The following is a 19,339-nucleotide window of genomic DNA, read 5'->3' on the forward strand; positions in this document are numbered from 1 at the left end:
CCCACGCGTTTATTTCAATTCGATCTGCTTTGTTTCAGGAATTAAAATGTCAAATGTCTTGAAAGATCTCGATGATCCAAGAGGCTTTCGCAGCTTCGTTTTACCTGACAATTGAATAGCAATATCCCATACAGCACAAATCTTCAAAAGACATTCTAAAGACGTTCTAAGAACATTTATCCCACACAGCAGAGGTGTCCAAAATATATCACAGGGATATCCTAAAGATATATTTGAGATATGTGATATCTTCAAAATATCCTTATGATATATTTGGGAGATTTTTGCTGTGTGAGATATAACCTAAGAACGTTTTAGAATATTCTCTGAAGATTTTGTGTTATCTAAGATTGGACGAAACCAATCGTAATAAAAAGGTAATATTATAACAACGAGATTATTCATCAACGATTACAATTGACAATTAAATAATTGAATTTTAACAATAACATGGACTTTTTCGCTACGCAACACGCAATTCTGAGATTTAAAATTCAACGATTTCTTTACCTCGTATTTATATCTAATCTTGTTTACGAAAATATCTTACGTCATTTCCGTTTTTTTTCCTTTTGGTATCTCGTTGTATTTCACAGAAGCGATATTGGTCACGAACAATTCGTCATGAAAATCTTTTACGATAGAGCAGTCTGCACTATAATATAAAATCATATCCACGCAAGACTCGACTTTCTCGATCAATTCTATCGAGGCGTGACCTCCACCTTGACCTTAAATTCTCGTTTATTTCTGAGGGCTTTTGCACGTAGAAAAATTTTAACCGTAATCATAAGGTCGTAAGAAAACTGAACAATCACAGTCGATTATTCCTCGGACGCAAGGAGAATAATCAACTCTGATTGATCAGTTTTCTTACGACCTTACGGTTACGGTTAAAATTTTTCTACGTGCAAAGGCCCTAACCGACCGAATAAACTAAAATTTTCAAACACATGTAAACACAAGAGAAGAGGAAAAGGAACAAAAAGATAAGAGTTCCGGCTTAACCGTCGTATAGACGTTCATACCTGTGATTTTTTTGGAACGTATCTTGCAATTTTCCAAAAAACATTTCCCTCATATTATCTAGCAAATTGTGTAAGGACCGCAAGAATAAGCCTAGAATCAAAAAGAAAAAGAACAAAAAAATGAAGAAGCAATTTACCTTGCAAACATCCCGATTCTTCGTAAACTTTAGAATTCAATTTGTCTTCGATAGAAATGATATTCGAGGGAGAATATCGTTATTTGTTGTACAATATCTCATGTGAACTACCCTTAAAATTCCCGATTTTTATTAGACGTGAATTTAAATGACCGTGTTATGTAATTGTCACGTGTAAGTTTATGACACATGTTTACGATCTCACGTTCCTCGAAATGTCGCAACTGATAACGCGACGACAATCGCTTCTTCACACACGTGTATTTACAACAGCACACAAAGAACAAGGAAATAACGGAAGTTTCGAAGCGTGTTTTGCATACACAATTGACGTCTCAAATTTCAACCGTCGTCGATCGAGGAAACAAGGTTAGCCTGTTCAAACGTGTGCATTTTCCCATCTGAAGTAAGCGCGATCATAATGACGCTATCGAACGCAATCGACAGATCGACAAATTGCTTCTCGCACAAAGGAGCCGACTTCAAGCGGGAAGGGACGGAGGAAGTGGTGTCGAGTTGTACTTTCCACGTTCGATTCGAAACGGAAACAAAGTCGAACGAGAGAAAGCAAGGGCGACAAAACGAAAAGTCCCCGTGCAACGCGGTTTATCAGCGCGATAGAATCGCGTCCTTGCGCAATTATGCTTCATTAGAGAACTTTGGATGACGGTGCCGTGCGATCACGTAGAGAGACCGCACCGCGCGAACGGTAAACGGAGCGCGGCGACGGAAAGGGAGGTGGCAGGAAGAGAGGTTAGGAGGGAGGTTAGAGTGGACCGTGGAACCTATATAACCTTCCGCTTGGGTCCCATCTATCAGTTCTACCTCAACTTCGGACACGTGACTAACGGAAAGCTCGCGCGGAGGAATAGTTTTTGTTTGTTTGGGATTCGTTGTATGGGTAAGTGACGTGAGAGAGAGAAACGCGGAACGATCGCGATGATTGACGAGAACGAGGTGGGCGGGTATTTAGGCTCGGGGCTTTGGACACGATCGGCGATTGTGAGGTCGCGAGCGCGTCTGCGTGTCACTTCAGGAAATCCCTCACCTTCCTCGCCGTCGTCGCTTCTCCTCTCGCCGTCGGCTCTCTTCCACGGAATTGCCGCACACGCGTTTTTTCCACGAAGTCATTGATCTCACCGCCATGACTCATCGACGAATGCCACCACCCACATACAGCACGGAGGCGATAACGCCTGAGTGACAGCGCGCGCAGCTTATCGATCGTTCTTGTCTCTATGGCGAATGTAAACGCGAAATTGCGCACTTCATTGGCGATCCTTCTCCCGCGCGATGCGCGATGTCCCGTGTAGTACGTCTCCTCGAAGAAATTTCGCGTGACGATGCTATCATGTTTCCTGTCATTAGCCTCTATGACGTAACGCTCGCTCCGAGAGAGACAGCGCGTGATCGTCCCTCTCGAGGGAATGCCCTTCTCGTGAATTTAGAAATGTCCATAGCACTCGCGACGAGTTCCATGCGAAGGAACGAGGTTATATATTGGTTGGTTCCTCTTTCTTCCTCGCGGGAAAGTCTCGACGCGATTTAGCGCAAAAAGCTACGTCGCAAAAAAATAGTAGTTAGGGAGGGAGAGACGTAACGACGAAGGTCGCGCGGTGGACACATGGCAAGAGCGCTACATACACCTATTTAGTCGTGTATTGATTCACCACGCACCTTGCGGTGTTACCCTGGGCATCGTGTGTACTACACGTCGCCATGTTGGACACCGAGCCGACGACAAGTCCGATCCGCCTCTCCGCATTCATTTCGCAGATTTTGTCTTACGGCACCGTGCTGATCCGTGTACTCAAATAGCAGTGGACTCACGGTAATCACGGCCATTCGCGTGGATATTATCGCGTACCGCGAGCTAACGTTTACGAGAGAATCTAAGCGTCGTTGCGCAAGCGATATATTACAATTTATGTATTGCGGGTTATTAGACTGTTGCGTTTTCCTCATTAAATTATCAGTAGATTATTATCGTCTTTCCAGTATCTTTATCGCTTGATCATACGATAAAAGAGAAATTTTAAAAGAATCCTCGATTTTTAGAGTTAAAGTACATTGTAGGTTTATTTCAGTCTTGCTTCCTGTTGTTTTCCTTGCTTATTATTTATATGCAATATCTAAGTACATAAATTCTTGTATTTTAAATGAATAAATATTATGGAGGTAGAAATGGAACAATTATATACTATAGATTGTAACAGCGTTACAATTTATTCAAGAGTATAAATAATTGATAAAATATTTAATTTTGACTTTGCTTTGTTGCAGTAGAAAGCAACGTTCCTTTGTTAATGTTTACATTTAAAGTAAGAGAAGAATAGAAAACATGGAGAGCCCTGTAGTGTTGACAAGTAGCTGCAGGGATGAACGTGGCTTTGTGTCAAATCTTGTTTCCTATACTGTTGTCTTTGCTTATTTATTTTATATAAAATATTCAAATGTGCAAACTCTTGTTGCATTTTAAATGCACAAGCATTATGGAGGTAAGACTGAAATGGCCTGAGCCATAGACTAACACATTGTAATTTCATCTATGAGTACAGACAATCGAGGAAATAACTAATCTTCACTCTGTTGATTCTTCACAATAGCAGAAAAATAATATTTGTTTGTAATTTTTGCATTTAGAGCAAGAGAAGAGTAGAAAACACGGAGAGAGCCCTGTAGAGCCGATAAGCAGCTGCAGGGACGAACATGGCTTTGTGCCAACAGTTGGTCGCTGGGGCAGCGAATGGCCAAGTTGACTCGAGACGGCAAAGACATGGTGCCAGCCACAGGGGCAGGCACGCGGGCCCTGGATCAGGGGTTCTCCGCTACCCCTGCCGGTTTGGGCCCATTACGCGTCACCAGTCCTGACCGTTCACACGGTCGAACAATATGAGGAACTAGCGGGCAGCGTTGAACTTGAAACGCAACGTTTATTGCGCGAGCATCGCTATAACACTGTTGGCAATTTCCTCAGGTATGCAACAACTTCTATTGTATCGCTGTTAACTCTGATGTACAGTGGGTTGCAAAACTGTTTGGACACAATGAAATCGCAAGGTCACCAAACTGTTAGAATTGAAAATCATTACTGACAGACTTACTCACATACGCAGTAATCATATTATTATTATTAGTATTATTACTTAATATTCTTAATTATATTATTATGACATATGAGTATCCATCAGTAATAATTCTTAATTTCGACAATTTTTGGTGAACTCCCAACTACGTTGCATCTAAATCATTTTGCCTACTCTGTAATATAAATATTTCCGTATATATAACACGATATCAATCAATAGGTTCTACAAGGACTACTCCAGAAGCGGAGAAAGTGTGCTTGAACGTTTCTACCGTAAATATCAGCCGCTAATAACAGATGAGCATTACACTTGCGTCGGCCTTGGATTCGAGTTGTTATGCCGGTTAGCTGATCTGAACGAGCGATATCCAGGATTGGCGAGTAGTCTCTACTTGACATCATGCGAGGAAGTGAGTTTGTCGCACTGTTTGGAGTCGTTTCTTAGTCTTGGCAGAATCGCATTAATACATATAACTGACGTGAAAAATAAATACTTTGTTTTCTATCATAGACGATTGGCGATATCGCCAGCTACGTTGGAGGCCCACCAGCGGCCGACAGCGGTGAGAAGGAGCATGTATTAGTGTGCCTGAAAATCAAGATTGGCGAACGTTGCGGCTTCATGCTGCTCGATCCAGGTTACCATATAGCTCGCGTTGTCACTGTGATGGCCGATAAATTGTACCCTCACACCGGCTGGTTCACGCAAGTCGACGAGCCGAACTGCAAAAAAATGTACAATTACTATTTATGTGCCGACGATCCCGACTATATCGAGTGGCATGAGAGGGTGACTCGACCTGGTGCCTTGGAGACGACGCAAGTCGCTCTCATTTATGTGGCGAGGCCATATTTAACTGCCATTGATGTTACCGAACGTAGGAACTTGGTTTATAACCACAAGAGCCTCATAGCCAGAGATACCAAGGGCCACATAATCGCTGGTATATATTTTCCTGTCGTATTGGACCGCGACAATGCGCAGACCTTCACGATTTTCCATCAAACCGCTAACAGGAAGAAACGAGTTAAAATGGCATTCAACAAATTTTACAGCACATCGGAGGTGAGAGGAAAAAGAAAATATTCTCGGTAGTTTTAATGATCCACGATGTGTCGAGACAAAATAATTGATCGTTTCGACAGTTTATATTAAATGAAATAGAAGAGTAACGTACATTTCTCTTGCATTTTAGATACGTCCTAACGCCGAGGAAATGGAGATTGTCGCGGAATGTGCCCGACAGCTCGACATTCCGCTGGATACCCTGGAGAGTATGATCTCTGCTCTCGCCACCGTCATGAGAGACACGTCATTCGTGGCGCAGCTGTTGGCCATCAACAAGCGTATCAACACCTTAGCAGAGGCAAATTAACAGAAGTCAATCCACCCAGCATGGTGTCGATATAACATTACGTTTCATGATTTCTTTTGCCGGCTTTCCTCTTACGTTCTTTTTCTTTTATTAACCATTGTAGGTATGCTTTGTTACGTTTTACAAGTTCAATCATCAAGTATTTTCGAGATGCTAATAAAGTATTTTCAAAGGTTTCGCTGCTACTTAGTATCGCATTTTACGTATGCAATTCAATGAAAACATTAACAGATCGATTATACGATCGAAATGACATGTTACAATGTGTATGTACTTTAAGGTATGCACGTGAACTTCAACACATTTGATTTCCATTTAGGAGTTTTCGACAGAAGAACATTTTTTTTTATCTAGTCTCCATCGTATCATTCAACGTACTTAGGATGATCTTGAATATTCGCTTTTTATCTAGTATGCACGCGGCAACCAATTGCAAACTATTTTAAATGGCCTACACTTAAAAATTTACATAATCGCTTTTTAAATTTTAGTCTTGCAATTTATGCAATTTGCGTTTATTTTTTATGGTAATGTACTAGATCGGTATGATAATATTTTCATTGAATAATCTCGAAACTACAAGAAATTATATAGATCACTATTTGTGTAGGAAGGACTTCAACTAAAATCGTATTGGTACAAGGGATAATTTTGTTCCATCATTTCTTATTTAGAATAAAAATATATCTATATCTATATATATATATATATACATATGTATGTGTGCTTCAGTTTGTTAAAACAAAATTAACGACCTCATTTCAATAAAATAATTATTTGACGGGTAAAGTTCGTATCGTTTAATACCCCACCTCAATGATCGTGTGTTATATGTACTTACTTTCAAATGATGGAACAGCTTGTCTGTCGGTGAATGTCTGTCAGTTTCAAAATTATCCTGTAAAAAAACTCAATTCGGAATACTTTTGAAACCATTAATTGTTTATTGCCTTTATATACATTAAACTTCTCAGTATTGTTATACGATATTGGAAACTAACATAAATCGACGTAAGTGGATATAATACAATTCTGTGATTATATAAGTTCTTAAAGTTTCTCTCAGAGTACATGTTTTATATCAATTTTATGCATACAATTTGCTACTTGACACTGCAGAAATTGTTCAACGAAATGTCCACTTATAGATGTTCAGTAACGTTACATCGTTTCATAGAGAATTATACCTCTTTGTTATAACTGTTGTATCTCGTATAACATTATAGAAAATAAGATGTATTTGAACGAAAACAAAATAAATTAATGCAGTTCGCTTTGATTAATGGTAAAAATTTGCGTCGCTATTTTAGAAATTTACTTTTATATTTTTAAATATCTTGTGGGATATATAATATATATATATGTATAACTGAAATTAAAATCTACAGATAAATATATTTAAATAAGTATTTATATATAAAATATAACAATATTTACCGCGTTACTTGAAGAATTTTACCGTATCAGTTTTAATTGTGTATATATATATATATATATTTATATATATATTAAATGATCACACGTGTATGTGTGTATGTATGTGTGAGTCAGTGCATGTAACGATATTTTCTTACCAATGTGAAAATAATTCAGAAAAAGATAACAATTTTTTTTTGTAGAGAACATATTAATGATTATGTAAATATATAATCGTATGTATAAGATGAAGAGAATTTAAAGTACACTTAGTTAGATAAGATCTATAATAGAGGCGAAATTAGATATATTGCAGTTAGTAATTCGAGATATTCTAATCACCACTACTGGACACTGCGCGACTTATCTACTTGGTTTTTTTACTAGGGATATAGACTACTGACGGTTCCTCTGATGCTTCGCGCTTTCGGGATTCAGACATGGAAGGTACTTCCGTACTTGAACTTTTAGCCTTTCCTTTCCCTTTTCTTTTCGGAGATTCTGCAGCTTTTGTAGTTTCCCTGTAAACACGTAACAAATTAATTTTAAATACAATGATATTTTTACTTAACATACACATTATATCTAAGTGGGAAGCTAAGCTATTATAAAATCATTGATGATATTACCATAGATCTGTAGAACTTTTAGAAGGAAAAAGAAAAGAGAAGAGACACACACCGATGCATATAAAATAAGCAAACCATGCACTTGCCTTATAATATGTAAAATTGTTATTTTCGCTTTTGCAATTACGTTGTTGGTTGGTCAATAAAAAATAAAAAGAAAATAAAAAAGAATCTACAAGCTGACATGGTAGAAGCAGTATCGCACAACGATTGATCAAAATTGAGCAAAGAGTAGTAATAACGCATTGTATCTATAAATATGAATTGTGACTTGGTTTCTTAAAGAGAAAACCTGATACAATGATAAATGCAAACTAGCTGATGTGCTTAATATACGTATGTATTAATATCGACCAATGTCAACCGATATCACCGTCAAATTGAAATGAGAAGGATTAATGCTATTCTGCAATCTCAATCTTGAAAGTGAAGAGAGAAAGAATCTTAACATATATTTGTGACGTTAATTTCAAAACTAGCCGCATTAATCGCTCCCATTCCAACGTGCCGATGTGTGCCTACCACTTAGAAGACATCCTTAAAGAGTACCATTAGCTATAGGACGTTAACTAGAAGCGTTCGCAATCACAGATAAGTTCAGAAAGTAAAATTGCAACGAACAGAACAAAATAACGAATAGCGGAGTGACGCAACGTACTTACGTCGCGCAAGTGTCACTGCTGTGTACTATGCTTTTTAGCTTATTAATATTTGCGCCTGTACCTGCAATACACAAGATGGTATATTCTATACCAATCTCTCAGCATGTTCGCGGTGTTGCGTGAGGTAACGTAATCAGAGTTAATGCATAACGCACATAGTTCGGGAAACGATAATAAAATAATTGCAAAATAATAATCATGTTATTCCGGTGTTAATTAATTAGAGTCTTGCGCTTGATTACATCGATATATAAGCGTGTATCGTTGAAAATTATATTCTTAAGAATTATGCTAGAAAATAAAACTAGTTAGAGATATTCTTAACACTAATAATAACATTGGCATATTGATACAGAAGAGAAATGATAGTTTTGGGCAGAATATCAACAAGACATACAAATTATATTTATATAACATGATTGCATAAGATGATGTCCCTTATTGTTAGAAGCAGAGTGCACTATTGTTCACATGCATAACGTAACATAATGTAAGCATCGCGCTGCATTTCTCTTTTTCTTGAATAACAATTGATGAATAACAATACATGCATCTATAGAGAAATATGATTCCATGATTAAAATAAATTACATAGAAAAGCCCTGTGTTCTCTATATTCAATACGTGAATTTACGCGACATGCGTCCAGTTTCATTTGCTCCAGAACGTCACATTGCTTCTTACAGAATCCAAGATTTAGTCTTCGATAGTAGCGAAAAATAGCGATGGCAAAAATTGACAGAAACCAAACTTACCATGGAGAAAATTTGGCGGTTACGGTCTTCCCAGCCTTTATAGGATTTAGTTTAGCACGTAATGCTTTATGTCGACTACAAAAGCACATGACAATCAGACCAATAATATAGATAAAAATATTTTTTTAAAGACCTTTTAATAAAAGAACAAGTAAGATACATGTAATAAAAACATAAGATTAAAAAGAAATTTATAATCGTACACTGAAATACTTGCAGTCATTGAGAGATCTCAAGTGCTTATTAGTGCATTACATAAATACTACTTAATTACCCGAGCTCGAATTGTGCAATATAGATAAACCAAAGTTTAGTTAACCAATTCTGTTCTTCTTTACAGTATCCTACTTTTTGCTAATTCCTTTTATCCATTTTCCATGCAATTCAAAAATGTTCTAAATAATGAAATGATAGAAAAGTATATAAAGAGAGAAAAACAACTACAGAGGCAAATATTGCAATACGCATGCTGTCGTAACGTGATGTATTCAAAAGCGTGCATACATTTGAAAGCCACATGCAGAAAGTGTGAATGGAAATACATTAAATAGGAGGCACGACGAAATCGTGTATTTCCAATTATCATTTTCTGATATGTCTGTGGCTGTGCTTGTCTACTACAAACATGTAAGATGCTCGCGATTATGTGTTCTATCGTGAAATTTAATAGTTTAACAGAACATTAAGTTGTAAAATAAAATTTAATGTATACAAGGCAAGTTTGTAATCTGTTGGCGCCATGAAAAATGGATTTATACTAAATATCCCTACCTTTAACAAATTGCCACTTGACAAAGTATATATTCGAGCATATTTAAGCTGCTAAGTCAAGTCAACAAACCTTGTTGATGGTTCTGAGGTAGACGGTAGAGCCAATGGCCTTCGGTCTACTTGGGTCATATTGACATTTGGGTTTGAAGTACCAATTGCAGCAGTACTTCGTGTACGTGTCTGCCATTCGCGATTGAAACTCTCGGCTTCATCTACAAAACATAAACAAACCATATGACTGTGAAGACAAGTCATATTAATAATTCAATTGTTTTCATTCTTAAACCTATAAAGAAGTTACCTTCATCAAGATTGATAAACTCCTGTCGTTCTTCTGATTCTCCGCTTCTTACATTGTGCTCTCTTTCAAGAATATGCGCTCTATCACCAATGTGATGACCAATAGCCATTTTTTTAGTTCCAGTACGAGAATCCCTCACTGTCTTTTTGGTCTCTTTTATACCACCTGGTGCTGTTGTTGTGGACATAGTCTCCTCATAAATTTCTGGACGTCCATCTGGACCACTCGACATAGATACTACAGATTGGCGCATGAATGAATGAGAATTGTTGGTCATTGTTGGCACGGCAAAATCCTGCAAATTATACATAATTTTGTATGATAAAATTACGAAGACTTTTAATTATTATTGATGATACTTCCAATCATTATTGATTCACAAAATTAACTGATCAAACATTTTACTCACGAAATTCATATCTCTAAAGAAGAATGGTTGCATTGCACCTATCCGTGGCTGCATCATTGGATGATGCAAAGGTTCTAGCAAGCCACGTGCAAAGGAGAAGCCAAACTGGGGCATCATCTGATCAATCTCATCGAATACGCTGTTAGGCCAACTGTGGTTGGTCGTATGCAACATAAAATTATACAATTCACATCATTCTGTTTTTGCATCAAGATAAATTTGACGTTTTTTGAGGTTAAGAAATCCGTCATACTGTCCATATGTTTACATATATATAGTTTGTGCAATTTTAACAATTAATTTCTCTCTTTATTGTGTATGTTGAGTGATCGACCGAATAATAATCTTCTACATAAAAAAAATGTCGGGTAAGATACACATTCAATGAAATCCGCGTCGTCGTCGATATTCTAAGCGTCTACAAATATTGATTTCTTATTGAAAGTGCGTCATATTGCGCAATTTTGAAAAAAATTAGGTATATTTCGCAAAATTTTCAAAATAAGTCAGCAACAGAGACGAGTGAATCGTTCCAAATTTTGACACGACAGAAAACAAAATCACCCCGACGTTGATAGTGGCGTGTCGCGTAGAATTTCGAGATATCAATCACGCCAAATATACGCGTGCTCGATAGAAAATGCAATGAAACTCACCCAGTCCACACATTCATTTTTCTTGTCAAATCTGCGTACTACTAAAATGGAAAAGTAGCTCGAGCTAGCGCTCAAGATTCGAAAAATTTCTTCGGACGATCAATAGCGTACGGATGATACTCGATATACCTCTTTAACGCTTTGCTACCATTTACTGTGTGTCGCGAAAATGGCCGACAGACGGCAGCGACTCTCTCCAATCCCCGTGGAAATTTCTAGAACTGACTTGCGCAATAAAGTACTCATAAAGGTGAGAGTCCAATGTGAGATAGGTAACATAGGATGCTTTCCAATTGCTTAAAGCCCGTATCAGATTATAGATTAGAATTGTGATTGAATTGAAATTCAGCCAATCAGAGCAAAATTCACTAAATTCAAATTTGGTGAACTTTACTCTGATTGGCTAATTTTCAATTCAATATTAGAGTGCAAACCCATGCAACGCAATAGCGAAGCACGGAACAAGAGCAGAACCAATCACGCGCGTTCCATAGTTTCGCTCGTGTTGCTTTCGCTCATGATTGGTTCCGTTCTCGTTCGCGCTCCGCTATTCCGCTGCATGGGTTTGCACCAATCTTAATCCGTAGTCTGATACGAGCTTAATCTTGACATACACGTATGCAAAACCAGTTTATTGGCTACATATTATCTAAAATATCTTGTAAGATAATATGCAACCAACATATATTCTGAGTATAAATCGGAATCTATTCTAGACAAAATCATAAAACTCGTCACTTGTTTTCGTAAGACTCATAAGAACTTATGAATAGATCTGCAATCTTCTATGCGGACAATATGTTATATGATAACTCGTAAATATCTACGATTTTTTTTGTTTTTTACGTAAGCTAAAAAACTTTACAATTTTACAATTTAGGACCGGTTTCACCAACTCCGGTTAAACTAACCGAGGGTTAAAAGTAGCAGAGTAGCCAACTTTTAAATGCGACGTGCCATAAACATGTTATATTGAACCTCAATGAACAATTTAGGGAGCGTCCCGATTAACCACGGTATGATTGGACACAACCAACCGATGAAAAGAATTATCTAGTGAATTACTAGGTCGAACCAATCATTACAATCTGTGTCCAATCGTATCGTGGTCAATCGAGTCCCACCCACAATTTATATTCAATCTCGATATTGGCACTTCTGGTTAGAATTTAAATTGGTGGTGTATAGAAAAACTTAAGCAATAAAACATAAGCAATAAGCAAATTGACCAATCACATTAGGTTTGTTCTTTCGACCTGACCTAGGGCTGCACTGGAACTGTACTAGTTGAAGAAAGTTCAAGATAGTGCAGACCAGTGCAAAGATACATATGGGTCTGAAAAGAACGGGTAAGAGCAAGTTAGAGCAGTGTAAGATGGCGGACAACATGGCTGGATTAAATAACAGATCAATTTATGGTCATGTTTTCGCACTTATAGCATTTTATGTTTTGTTGAACAATCCTATTTCTTTTAAAAACTGTTTTGTGTTGGATACCCATACAACAAATCCCTCCGAAAAAACGTCCAAGAGCCTTCCCAGGATGTCTTTCGGATATTTTGTGCTGTTTGGATAACATTCTAAATATTTCTTTTATGTCATTCTACATTATATATTTATTATATATTTATCTACATTATATATTTATTATATATTTAAGTATTTACTTACTGTTTATAGATTCCGTCGTCAGATTATTTCTTCTACGTAATGTCAACTAAGTATACCGATTTTACAGGTTATAGATACAAATTTAAATTTTTTCGGTTAGCTGCCCTGCACTGCTTGCTCTACCTCCAGACCTAGGGCAGTCAGTTCACTGAACTCGCTGCACTAGTTCAGCCTGCACTGTTCGAAAGAACACATTTTCTTGCACTGTTCTGATCGAAAGAACGCATTAGTGCAAACTTAGTGAACTAGTGCAGCCAGTTCAGGTCGAAAGAACAAACCTAATCATTGATTCTTCTTACGATCCAAGAATCAACGACTGTGATTGGTCAATTTGCTTACGCTTACGTCTTACTGCTTAAGTTTTTCTGTGTGCTATGGCCCTTAAGGACGGACATTAGATAACCTTTTCAGAAACTTAACTAACCTAAACAGAAACTTAACTTTTTTACCGAAAATAAAGTTATCCTGACTTAATTTTATATAGTAAAATGAAATACTTTAAGATAACGTTGTTCTACTTGGGTTAACTCTTTTTAATGCTAAATGCGATTGGTCAAGTCCAATGGAATAACCGGTTAATTAAGTTAACTAAAGGTTGTGGAACTGGACCTTAGTTGTATATTTACTTAGAATTGCAGCACTAATGGCTCCTGCACACAGGACGCGGTAATGCTTGCCGCGCGGCGGAAGTTCGAGCGACAGCCAATCAATATGCTGCTTCCCGTAATAACCTTCTAGTTCTTACGGAAAAACAACATATTGTTTGGCTGTCGCACGGACTTCCGCCGCGCGGCAAGCATTACCGCGTCCTGTGTGCAGGAGTCATAAAACTTTAAATAAACCAACTCTTTGGCCGGTTCTAAATATGTCGCTGTCATATGTCGGAGTGCGCCGATGGGCCAATCAGAGGATTTGTTTTTCGAGGCGAGTTCTCCTGATTGGACCGTTGATTGCGTTGCGATATCCGACTTCAACATATGACATATTGTAGAACGGGCCTAAAAAATTGACTAATCAGTCGAATTATAGAAGAATAATCGACTGCGATTGGTCAATTTTTTACGGTCCCGGCATAAGTTAATGGATTATGGCCATCATAAACCGGTCTTTAGGTTTCCAGTTGTATGTGAGAAAATGGCGGCGGTCCTGTGTGTCACTTGTGTGGATATCTTACATCTGCAATATAAGTCAGCCTGCTATTAAATTACTGTCGTAAAATCAAAATGCATCTTATTGCATCAAAAAATGTCGCAACAAAAAAATAAATGGTATTGGACGTTATTTGCTCTGCTCATTTCCAACAAAAGAATTTTATGACTAAACGTATGAAAATATGCGGCGGTAGCGGCCATTTTCTCGCATACACCGGAAACTCTATCGGACGCAAGCCATGCTATGTGCAATGATGGTGTGTTAGCAATCTAGTTTAGTATAACATGTATGGGCAAGAAAAAAGCAGAAAGAGTATAAAGTAATTGAGAGCGTCCCGATTGCCTACAATACGATTGCACACAAACCAACCGATGTTAAGAATTATCTAGTGAATTACCAGATCGAACCAATCATTACAATTTGTGGTCAATCGTACTGTGGGCAATCGGGACCCTTCCAAAATAATTCAGAAAATGCAGATATATAAATGCAATCTAAAAATTTAGCGATTAGTTTTGCTGGTAACTTACCCCGTTTATTATTCTCGATGCCTTACGCGTTATCACAAAGATGTCACTGACGGTGTTCAAGCCCTGAGTATGTCGATGTGGAGACGCCATTACGCATGGTGGCACACGCGCGCGCGTGCTATATATCTCGTAAATTTTATGCTCCGACATCCCGCACGATCTTGAATCCTACGAAGCAACGAGCGAACATGGCCGCCCGACAAAACATTCCGTGTGGCATCGTTTAACGACCTATCTGTTTATCTCTCTTTCTCCCGCTCGGCGCTACAATGTCTCACGGTGAGCGCGGAGCAACGTCATCCTGACCGAAAAGTTCCTCGCCGAGAGTGACGCAACGACCGACAGTTGACGCCAAGGGGACTGGATAACGCTCTTTTTTCGGGGGAAGGTATACGTATCGGAGCTACGAGTGCAAATCTGATTAGCCAGGGTCTGCTTATGAAAAATAATAAATAGAGGTGCCTGGTGATCGCCGCCGTTTGCCCATACCTTCTATCAGTGGTGTCGCGGATCAAGGAGACCGTTCGATCCAGTTGCAACGTGCAGGAACAGCAGCAGCTTGTACCGACATAACGAGGTGATTCGTCGCTGACTACGGACGGTCGACGTAACAACTCCGCGACGAGTTTCGTGAACGGACGGACGGACGGACCGCATAAGGTCACACAGATCGGGACGAGAGAATTAATCATTGCTGATCATGACGATCCTATCAAAGAAGAAGACAAACGCGTCGAAGGACCGTACGCGAGAGCCAGGCGCAGGCACGGAGGTCGACGTTCACCATAGCGTGGTCCAGAACGAGCACAATTCCGGCAGCATCGCGTTGCCGAACAGCCCTTATCAGGTGAGCGAGTGACAATGTGAAACGTGTTCTCTTCGGTATTTGTCTTTTTTTCTCTCTTTTTCTCTCTCTCTCTCTCTCTCTATATATATATATATAATATATATATATATATATATATATATATATATATATATATATATATATCGTCATTATTTATCGCGAACTCGCATACCGAGATGCTCTAAGACAGATTTTACCGAAAAACACGCGACTAGGTGCGCGAAGGCGGCGGATTCACCGTTGACTTGCACGGAATCCAAGCTGATCACGCATCCGGTTCCGTAGTGCTGGCCGCCAGCTCGTACGAGGTATAAACTTTGAGAGAGAGAACCTTGTTTCCTCCTTGGTCTTGTCACTAATATAGGTTCTTTGTTCTCTACTTTCTTTTTTTTCTTTCTTTCGTTTTCGTGCGTCGAGAGTGTGATATAAATCGTAATCCTTAAGAATTTTGGAGAATTGTGACTAACGAAAGACCGACATGGATTTAACGTCCAGGCGAGAATGACTACATTAATTGCTATTGAGAGCAATCAGCTGTAACGCACAATGCTGACTGCCATGCACGATCACTAATCACAAATGTTTGATCCCAGGATTTTCTGCAGAGATATGTTTTTGTGTTAACATATAATACTTTTGTTACAGGCAAGCGTAGACCGTCGTGAGGAGAAGCACTTTGAAGAAAGCGGTCCCAGTCATGGTAAACGTCACCGACAAAGGGTCAGTCCCCACAGGTAATTAAAAGAGTCACAAAACACTGAGGTTACTAGAGAGAGTCAGAATATACAAAAAGAGAGCTAGAATTCAACCAGATTAGGTATCACTTTGCTGCAAATTCAATACTTTTGTAATATTTATATTTATTTTTGTTATGATATATGAGATATTATATGATGAGGACCATTGTGTGTTTGTATATAATACGTATTCCTGCTTCATGTATGTAATAAGGAATCTACTAATCTTTTAGTAGCTATATTGGTAGATCCTCACGCGCCAAACGCGAGCGAGAGAGAGATAGAGGTAGGGAGAGGGAGAGAGAACGGGAGCGTGAGAGACAGGCTACTCCACCCGCTGCATCTTGTAGTGGTATGCAAGGTAATTCTTTTGTTGATTTGAATTGAGAAACTTATAACAATGGAACTTGAGAAGATAACAATTGCATTTCTTCAGGAACAGACACCAGTGTCAATGGGAGAGTGAGCATCGTTGGAAATGCATCTAATTTGGAACACGAATTGACAAATGGTTACAACAGTGGAGATGAATACACAGGACGCACTGGAAATAATCTTACATTAGCTGAATGGCAGGAAGTTAGTATTAAGTTTAAATATGCTAAGTCGAATATGCTGTTCATATATTACACTAAGTACTCGTGATTGTTCAGAGAGATCGATGGTTTGAAAAGCATATGCGGAAAAAGGGCTTTATCGTGAAAAAGATGGACGAGGATGGAGCTTGTCTATTCAGAGCGGTGGCGGATCAGGTTTATGGCGATCAAGAGATGCACGGCGTTGTACGGAAGCATTGTATGGATTATATTGTGAGTTACGATACGACTTATTATATGTTTACGATAACTGCAGGTAATTTTAACTTCGTTATTCTGTTGTGACTTAATGTGACTGAACGACATCTCTTTCAGGCTTCCAACAAGGAGTTCTTCCGGAATTTCGTGGCAGCGGAAGACTTTAGTAACTATGTGAATAGGAAAAGGCTGGAGTACGTTCATGGGAATCATATAGAAATGCATGCAATGTCGGAAATGTACAATCGTAGCATCCAATTGTACTGTTATAGTACTGGTATGTGTCGTTATTCTCACTTATTAGCGTCCAAGTTCCCATACGGGAAAAAAGATTGGTTGGATTAACCAAATTCTGAAATATGTATTAACTTTGACTAGCCAGAAAACTTGAAAACTTGAAAGGAATTCTGGCTCGTTTATATTTCACCAAATATTTGGTTGATCCAATGAAATTAATTTTCCTCTTGCAGCAGTACTTGATTGTATTATCGAGCAAACTTCTTGCAGAGCCTATCGATATCTTCCATACCACGGTAAAAAGCGATAATGAACCAATCAGGCTGTCGTATCAACGTGATAGTCACTACAACAGCATAGTCGATCCGTATAAGGCTACCGTAGGCGTCGGTCTTGGTTTACCAGCATACAATCCTGGTGCCGCTGATCGAGCTCTGATATCAGATGCGGTTCGTCAAAGCGAGGAATTACACATCGAACAGGTGATTATTAATTCCAATGAATTAATTTGACGCTCTGTATGACTTTGATTTCGCAACAGACAATGCTGGAGGATAAGATAAAAGCCACCGACTGGGAAGCAACTAACGAGGCTATCGAGGAACAAGTGGCAAGAGAAAGTTACTTGCAATGGCTACGCGACAACGAGATGCGTAAAGCAGTAAGTAAAGACGATCGTCACGATCATCGTAGTTTTATATATCTTTATTGAAGAAAAACCAAAACTTAGTCTTGTGACTTTTGAATCAAGCGTTCAGCCAGTAGTAGCAGTACGAGCACAGTTACGAGCGCGCAACATAATCATTCGCACTTTCATTCGCATGGAGGTCGTGGACAGCAACGTAGCCATACGTCGTCACCGACGACAACTCAAACTAGCCAAGATAATTTACGCAATTCTCCAAAGGTCCGTCTTGCACTGATATAATGATATAATGACATGAATTCTGCGCGGAGTTTCATGGTGTCGTGTATGTAAAGGAAGTTTTCTGCTATAATTGTTAGGTCAGCGACACAGTACGATATAGCAAAAGATCGCCGCAACACCAGACGGCGACTCAAGGATCCCACTTGCCGTCAGAGTTTGAAATAAAAGTGACACCGCAGGAACCTGTACCGGGAAGTAGCAAGGAGGCGCATGCATCACCCGATATCCCATTGTTCAATCGACTTCCTCCTGAAGTGTTCGGTGAGAATACGAAACGAAGTTCTTGATTTGGAATAACAAACTTGAGAGGAATTTGTTCTAAAAGTCAGTTTATGTGAAATTACTTTTAAACATACTGAGTTATCCTTGTGTGCACGAATTCATTTTACATGATGCTCTATCGCAGAAACATTTAATGAGAGGATAACTATCAGAGTTCCATAGAGATTTCTAATAGCTATAGCTTTCACAGTGATCTCTCTAATGACTTTCTAATTTGCCAGGTCTGACCGATTGGGAAGATAGCGATATACTTTCTCAAGTGCTGGCGACGTCGCAACAAGAGTATTTGGACAACTTGAAGCAATCACGCGTGTCTGCGTCCGTCGGAAGCGATAGCCCTAATACGATAGAGTCTAATAACAGTTCTAGTAATAATTCTTGAAATGCGGTCGGCAACGACAAAGTTCAAAAGATATCAGAGTAAAGATATATACATTTATATATTGCAATATCATCTATCCCCGCGTTGTGCCAGGGCATAAGGTGGTTTGCTTTCTCATCCGCGAGTAAATATTGCAATAATTATTTCATTTTTTTCTCCGTCTATATTTCTATCTATTTCACACAACATTTTTCCTCTCTACTTTCTGTTCTTCCTTTTAGTCCTTTTAATCCAGAGCTGAATAAATAATCTCTTCTGCCTTTCTTCTCTTTTCTCTATCTATCTATGTATCTATCTATCTCTATTTATCTCTATTTTTCTTTCTTTCCCAACAACACATCGATTTATAACGTACATATTGGATTTTCAAAACATACGTACGTCATATAGTCGTTAAGTGCTTTGTTAACACTAATGAAGTAGCTGTGTATCTTTCGTTGTGAGTACCATTGTGTCGTCATCATTTAGAGAATGGTCAAACTAATTTACATCATTCTAAAATTTAATTGTAAAAAATTTCTTAATATTTTCGTAGTTACGCGATATTCACT

General features: G+C 38.5%; 3 protein-coding genes across 8 annotated transcripts; 2 read left to right on the forward strand and 1 right to left on the reverse strand.

Moving 5' to 3' along the window:
* Positions 1-3,657: 3,657 nt before the first annotated feature.
* Positions 3,658-6,704, forward strand: LOC116848562. The gene is made up of 5 exons (XM_032824800.1): positions 3,658-3,663; positions 3,925-4,142; positions 4,474-4,663; positions 4,765-5,319; positions 5,450-6,704. Exons 1-5 carry the CDS (start codon positions 3,658-3,660, stop codon positions 5,627-5,629), a joined length of 1,149 nt encoding a protein of 382 aa, XP_032680691.1. The 3' UTR covers positions 5,630-6,704.
* On the reverse strand, positions 6,551-11,426 carry LOC116847937 (myeloid leukemia factor). Of its 3 annotated transcripts, none has more exons than XM_032823551.1 (6): positions 11,229-11,245; positions 10,573-10,723; positions 10,164-10,458; positions 9,933-10,074; positions 9,092-9,166; positions 6,551-7,566 (listed from the first exon to the last, which is right to left on the reverse strand). In XM_032823551.1, exons 1-6 carry the CDS (start codon positions 11,243-11,245, stop codon positions 7,413-7,415), a joined length of 834 nt encoding a protein of 277 aa, XP_032679442.1. In that variant the 3' UTR covers positions 6,551-7,412. The 3 variants fall into 3 exon arrangements, with proteins under 3 accessions (XP_032679442.1, XP_032679446.1, XP_032679457.1); XM_032823566.1 differs by lacking the exon at positions 6,551-7,566 and adding an exon at positions 8,375-8,397 and having other exon boundaries at positions 11,229-11,426; XM_032823555.1 differs by lacking the exon at positions 9,092-9,166 and having other exon boundaries at positions 11,229-11,426.
* A 3,227-nt stretch (positions 11,427-14,653) lies between these two features.
* On the forward strand, positions 14,654-18,952 carry LOC116847919 (OTU domain-containing protein 5-A). 4 transcript variants are annotated; one of them, XM_032823482.1, is made up of 11 exons: positions 14,654-15,428; positions 16,074-16,162; positions 16,414-16,526; positions 16,602-16,744; positions 16,819-16,974; positions 17,077-17,236; positions 17,467-17,678; positions 17,738-17,857; positions 17,948-18,103; positions 18,202-18,385; positions 18,628-18,952. In XM_032823482.1, exons 1-11 carry the CDS (start codon positions 15,282-15,284, stop codon positions 18,786-18,788), a joined length of 1,641 nt encoding a protein of 546 aa, XP_032679373.1. In that variant the 5' UTR covers positions 14,654-15,281; the 3' UTR covers positions 18,789-18,952. The 4 variants fall into 4 exon arrangements, with proteins under 4 accessions (XP_032679373.1, XP_032679384.1, XP_032679362.1 ...); XM_032823493.1 differs by having other exon boundaries at positions 16,399-16,526; positions 18,202-18,448; positions 18,628-18,779; XM_032823471.1 differs by having other exon boundaries at positions 14,655-15,428; positions 16,402-16,526.
* The last annotated feature ends 387 nt before the right edge of the window (positions 18,953-19,339 follow it).

The sequence above is a fragment of the Odontomachus brunneus genome, unplaced genomic scaffold (assembly GCF_010583005.1).
Source record: "Odontomachus brunneus isolate Ranch 3 - 2012 unplaced genomic scaffold, Obru_v1 Obru_scaffold_005, whole genome shotgun sequence".
NCBI classification, from domain to species: domain Eukaryota; kingdom Metazoa; phylum Arthropoda; class Insecta; order Hymenoptera; family Formicidae; genus Odontomachus; species Odontomachus brunneus.

Coding starts and splice junctions, on each gene's coding strand:
- LOC116847937 (XM_032823551.1), bottom strand. Junction 10,075..10,163: donor GTTTATCAATCTTGATGAAG/GTAACTTCTTTA, acceptor TATGTTTTGTAG/ATGAAGCCGAGAGTTTCAAT. Junction 7,567..9,091: donor ACCGCCAAATTTTCTCCATG/GTAAGTTTGGTT, acceptor ACGTGTTTACAG/GGAAACTACAAAAGCTGCAG.
- LOC116848562 (XM_032824800.1), top strand. Junction 4,143..4,473: donor ACTGTTGGCAATTTCCTCAG/GTATGCAACAAC, acceptor ATCAATCAATAG/GTTCTACAAGGACTACTCCA. Junction 4,664..4,764: donor ACTTGACATCATGCGAGGAA/GTGAGTTTGTCG, acceptor TTTCTATCATAG/ACGATTGGCGATATCGCCAG.
- LOC116847919 (XM_032823460.1), top strand. CDS start 15,282: ATGACGATCCTATCAAAGAAGAAGACAAACGCGTCGAAGGACCGTACG. Junction 18,104..18,201: donor ATTTACGCAATTCTCCAAAG/GTCCGTCTTGCA, acceptor TATAATTGTTAG/GTCAGCGACACAGTACGATA. Junction 18,386..18,627: donor ACTTCCTCCTGAAGTGTTCG/GTGAGAATACGA, acceptor CTAATTTGCCAG/GTCTGACCGATTGGGAAGAT.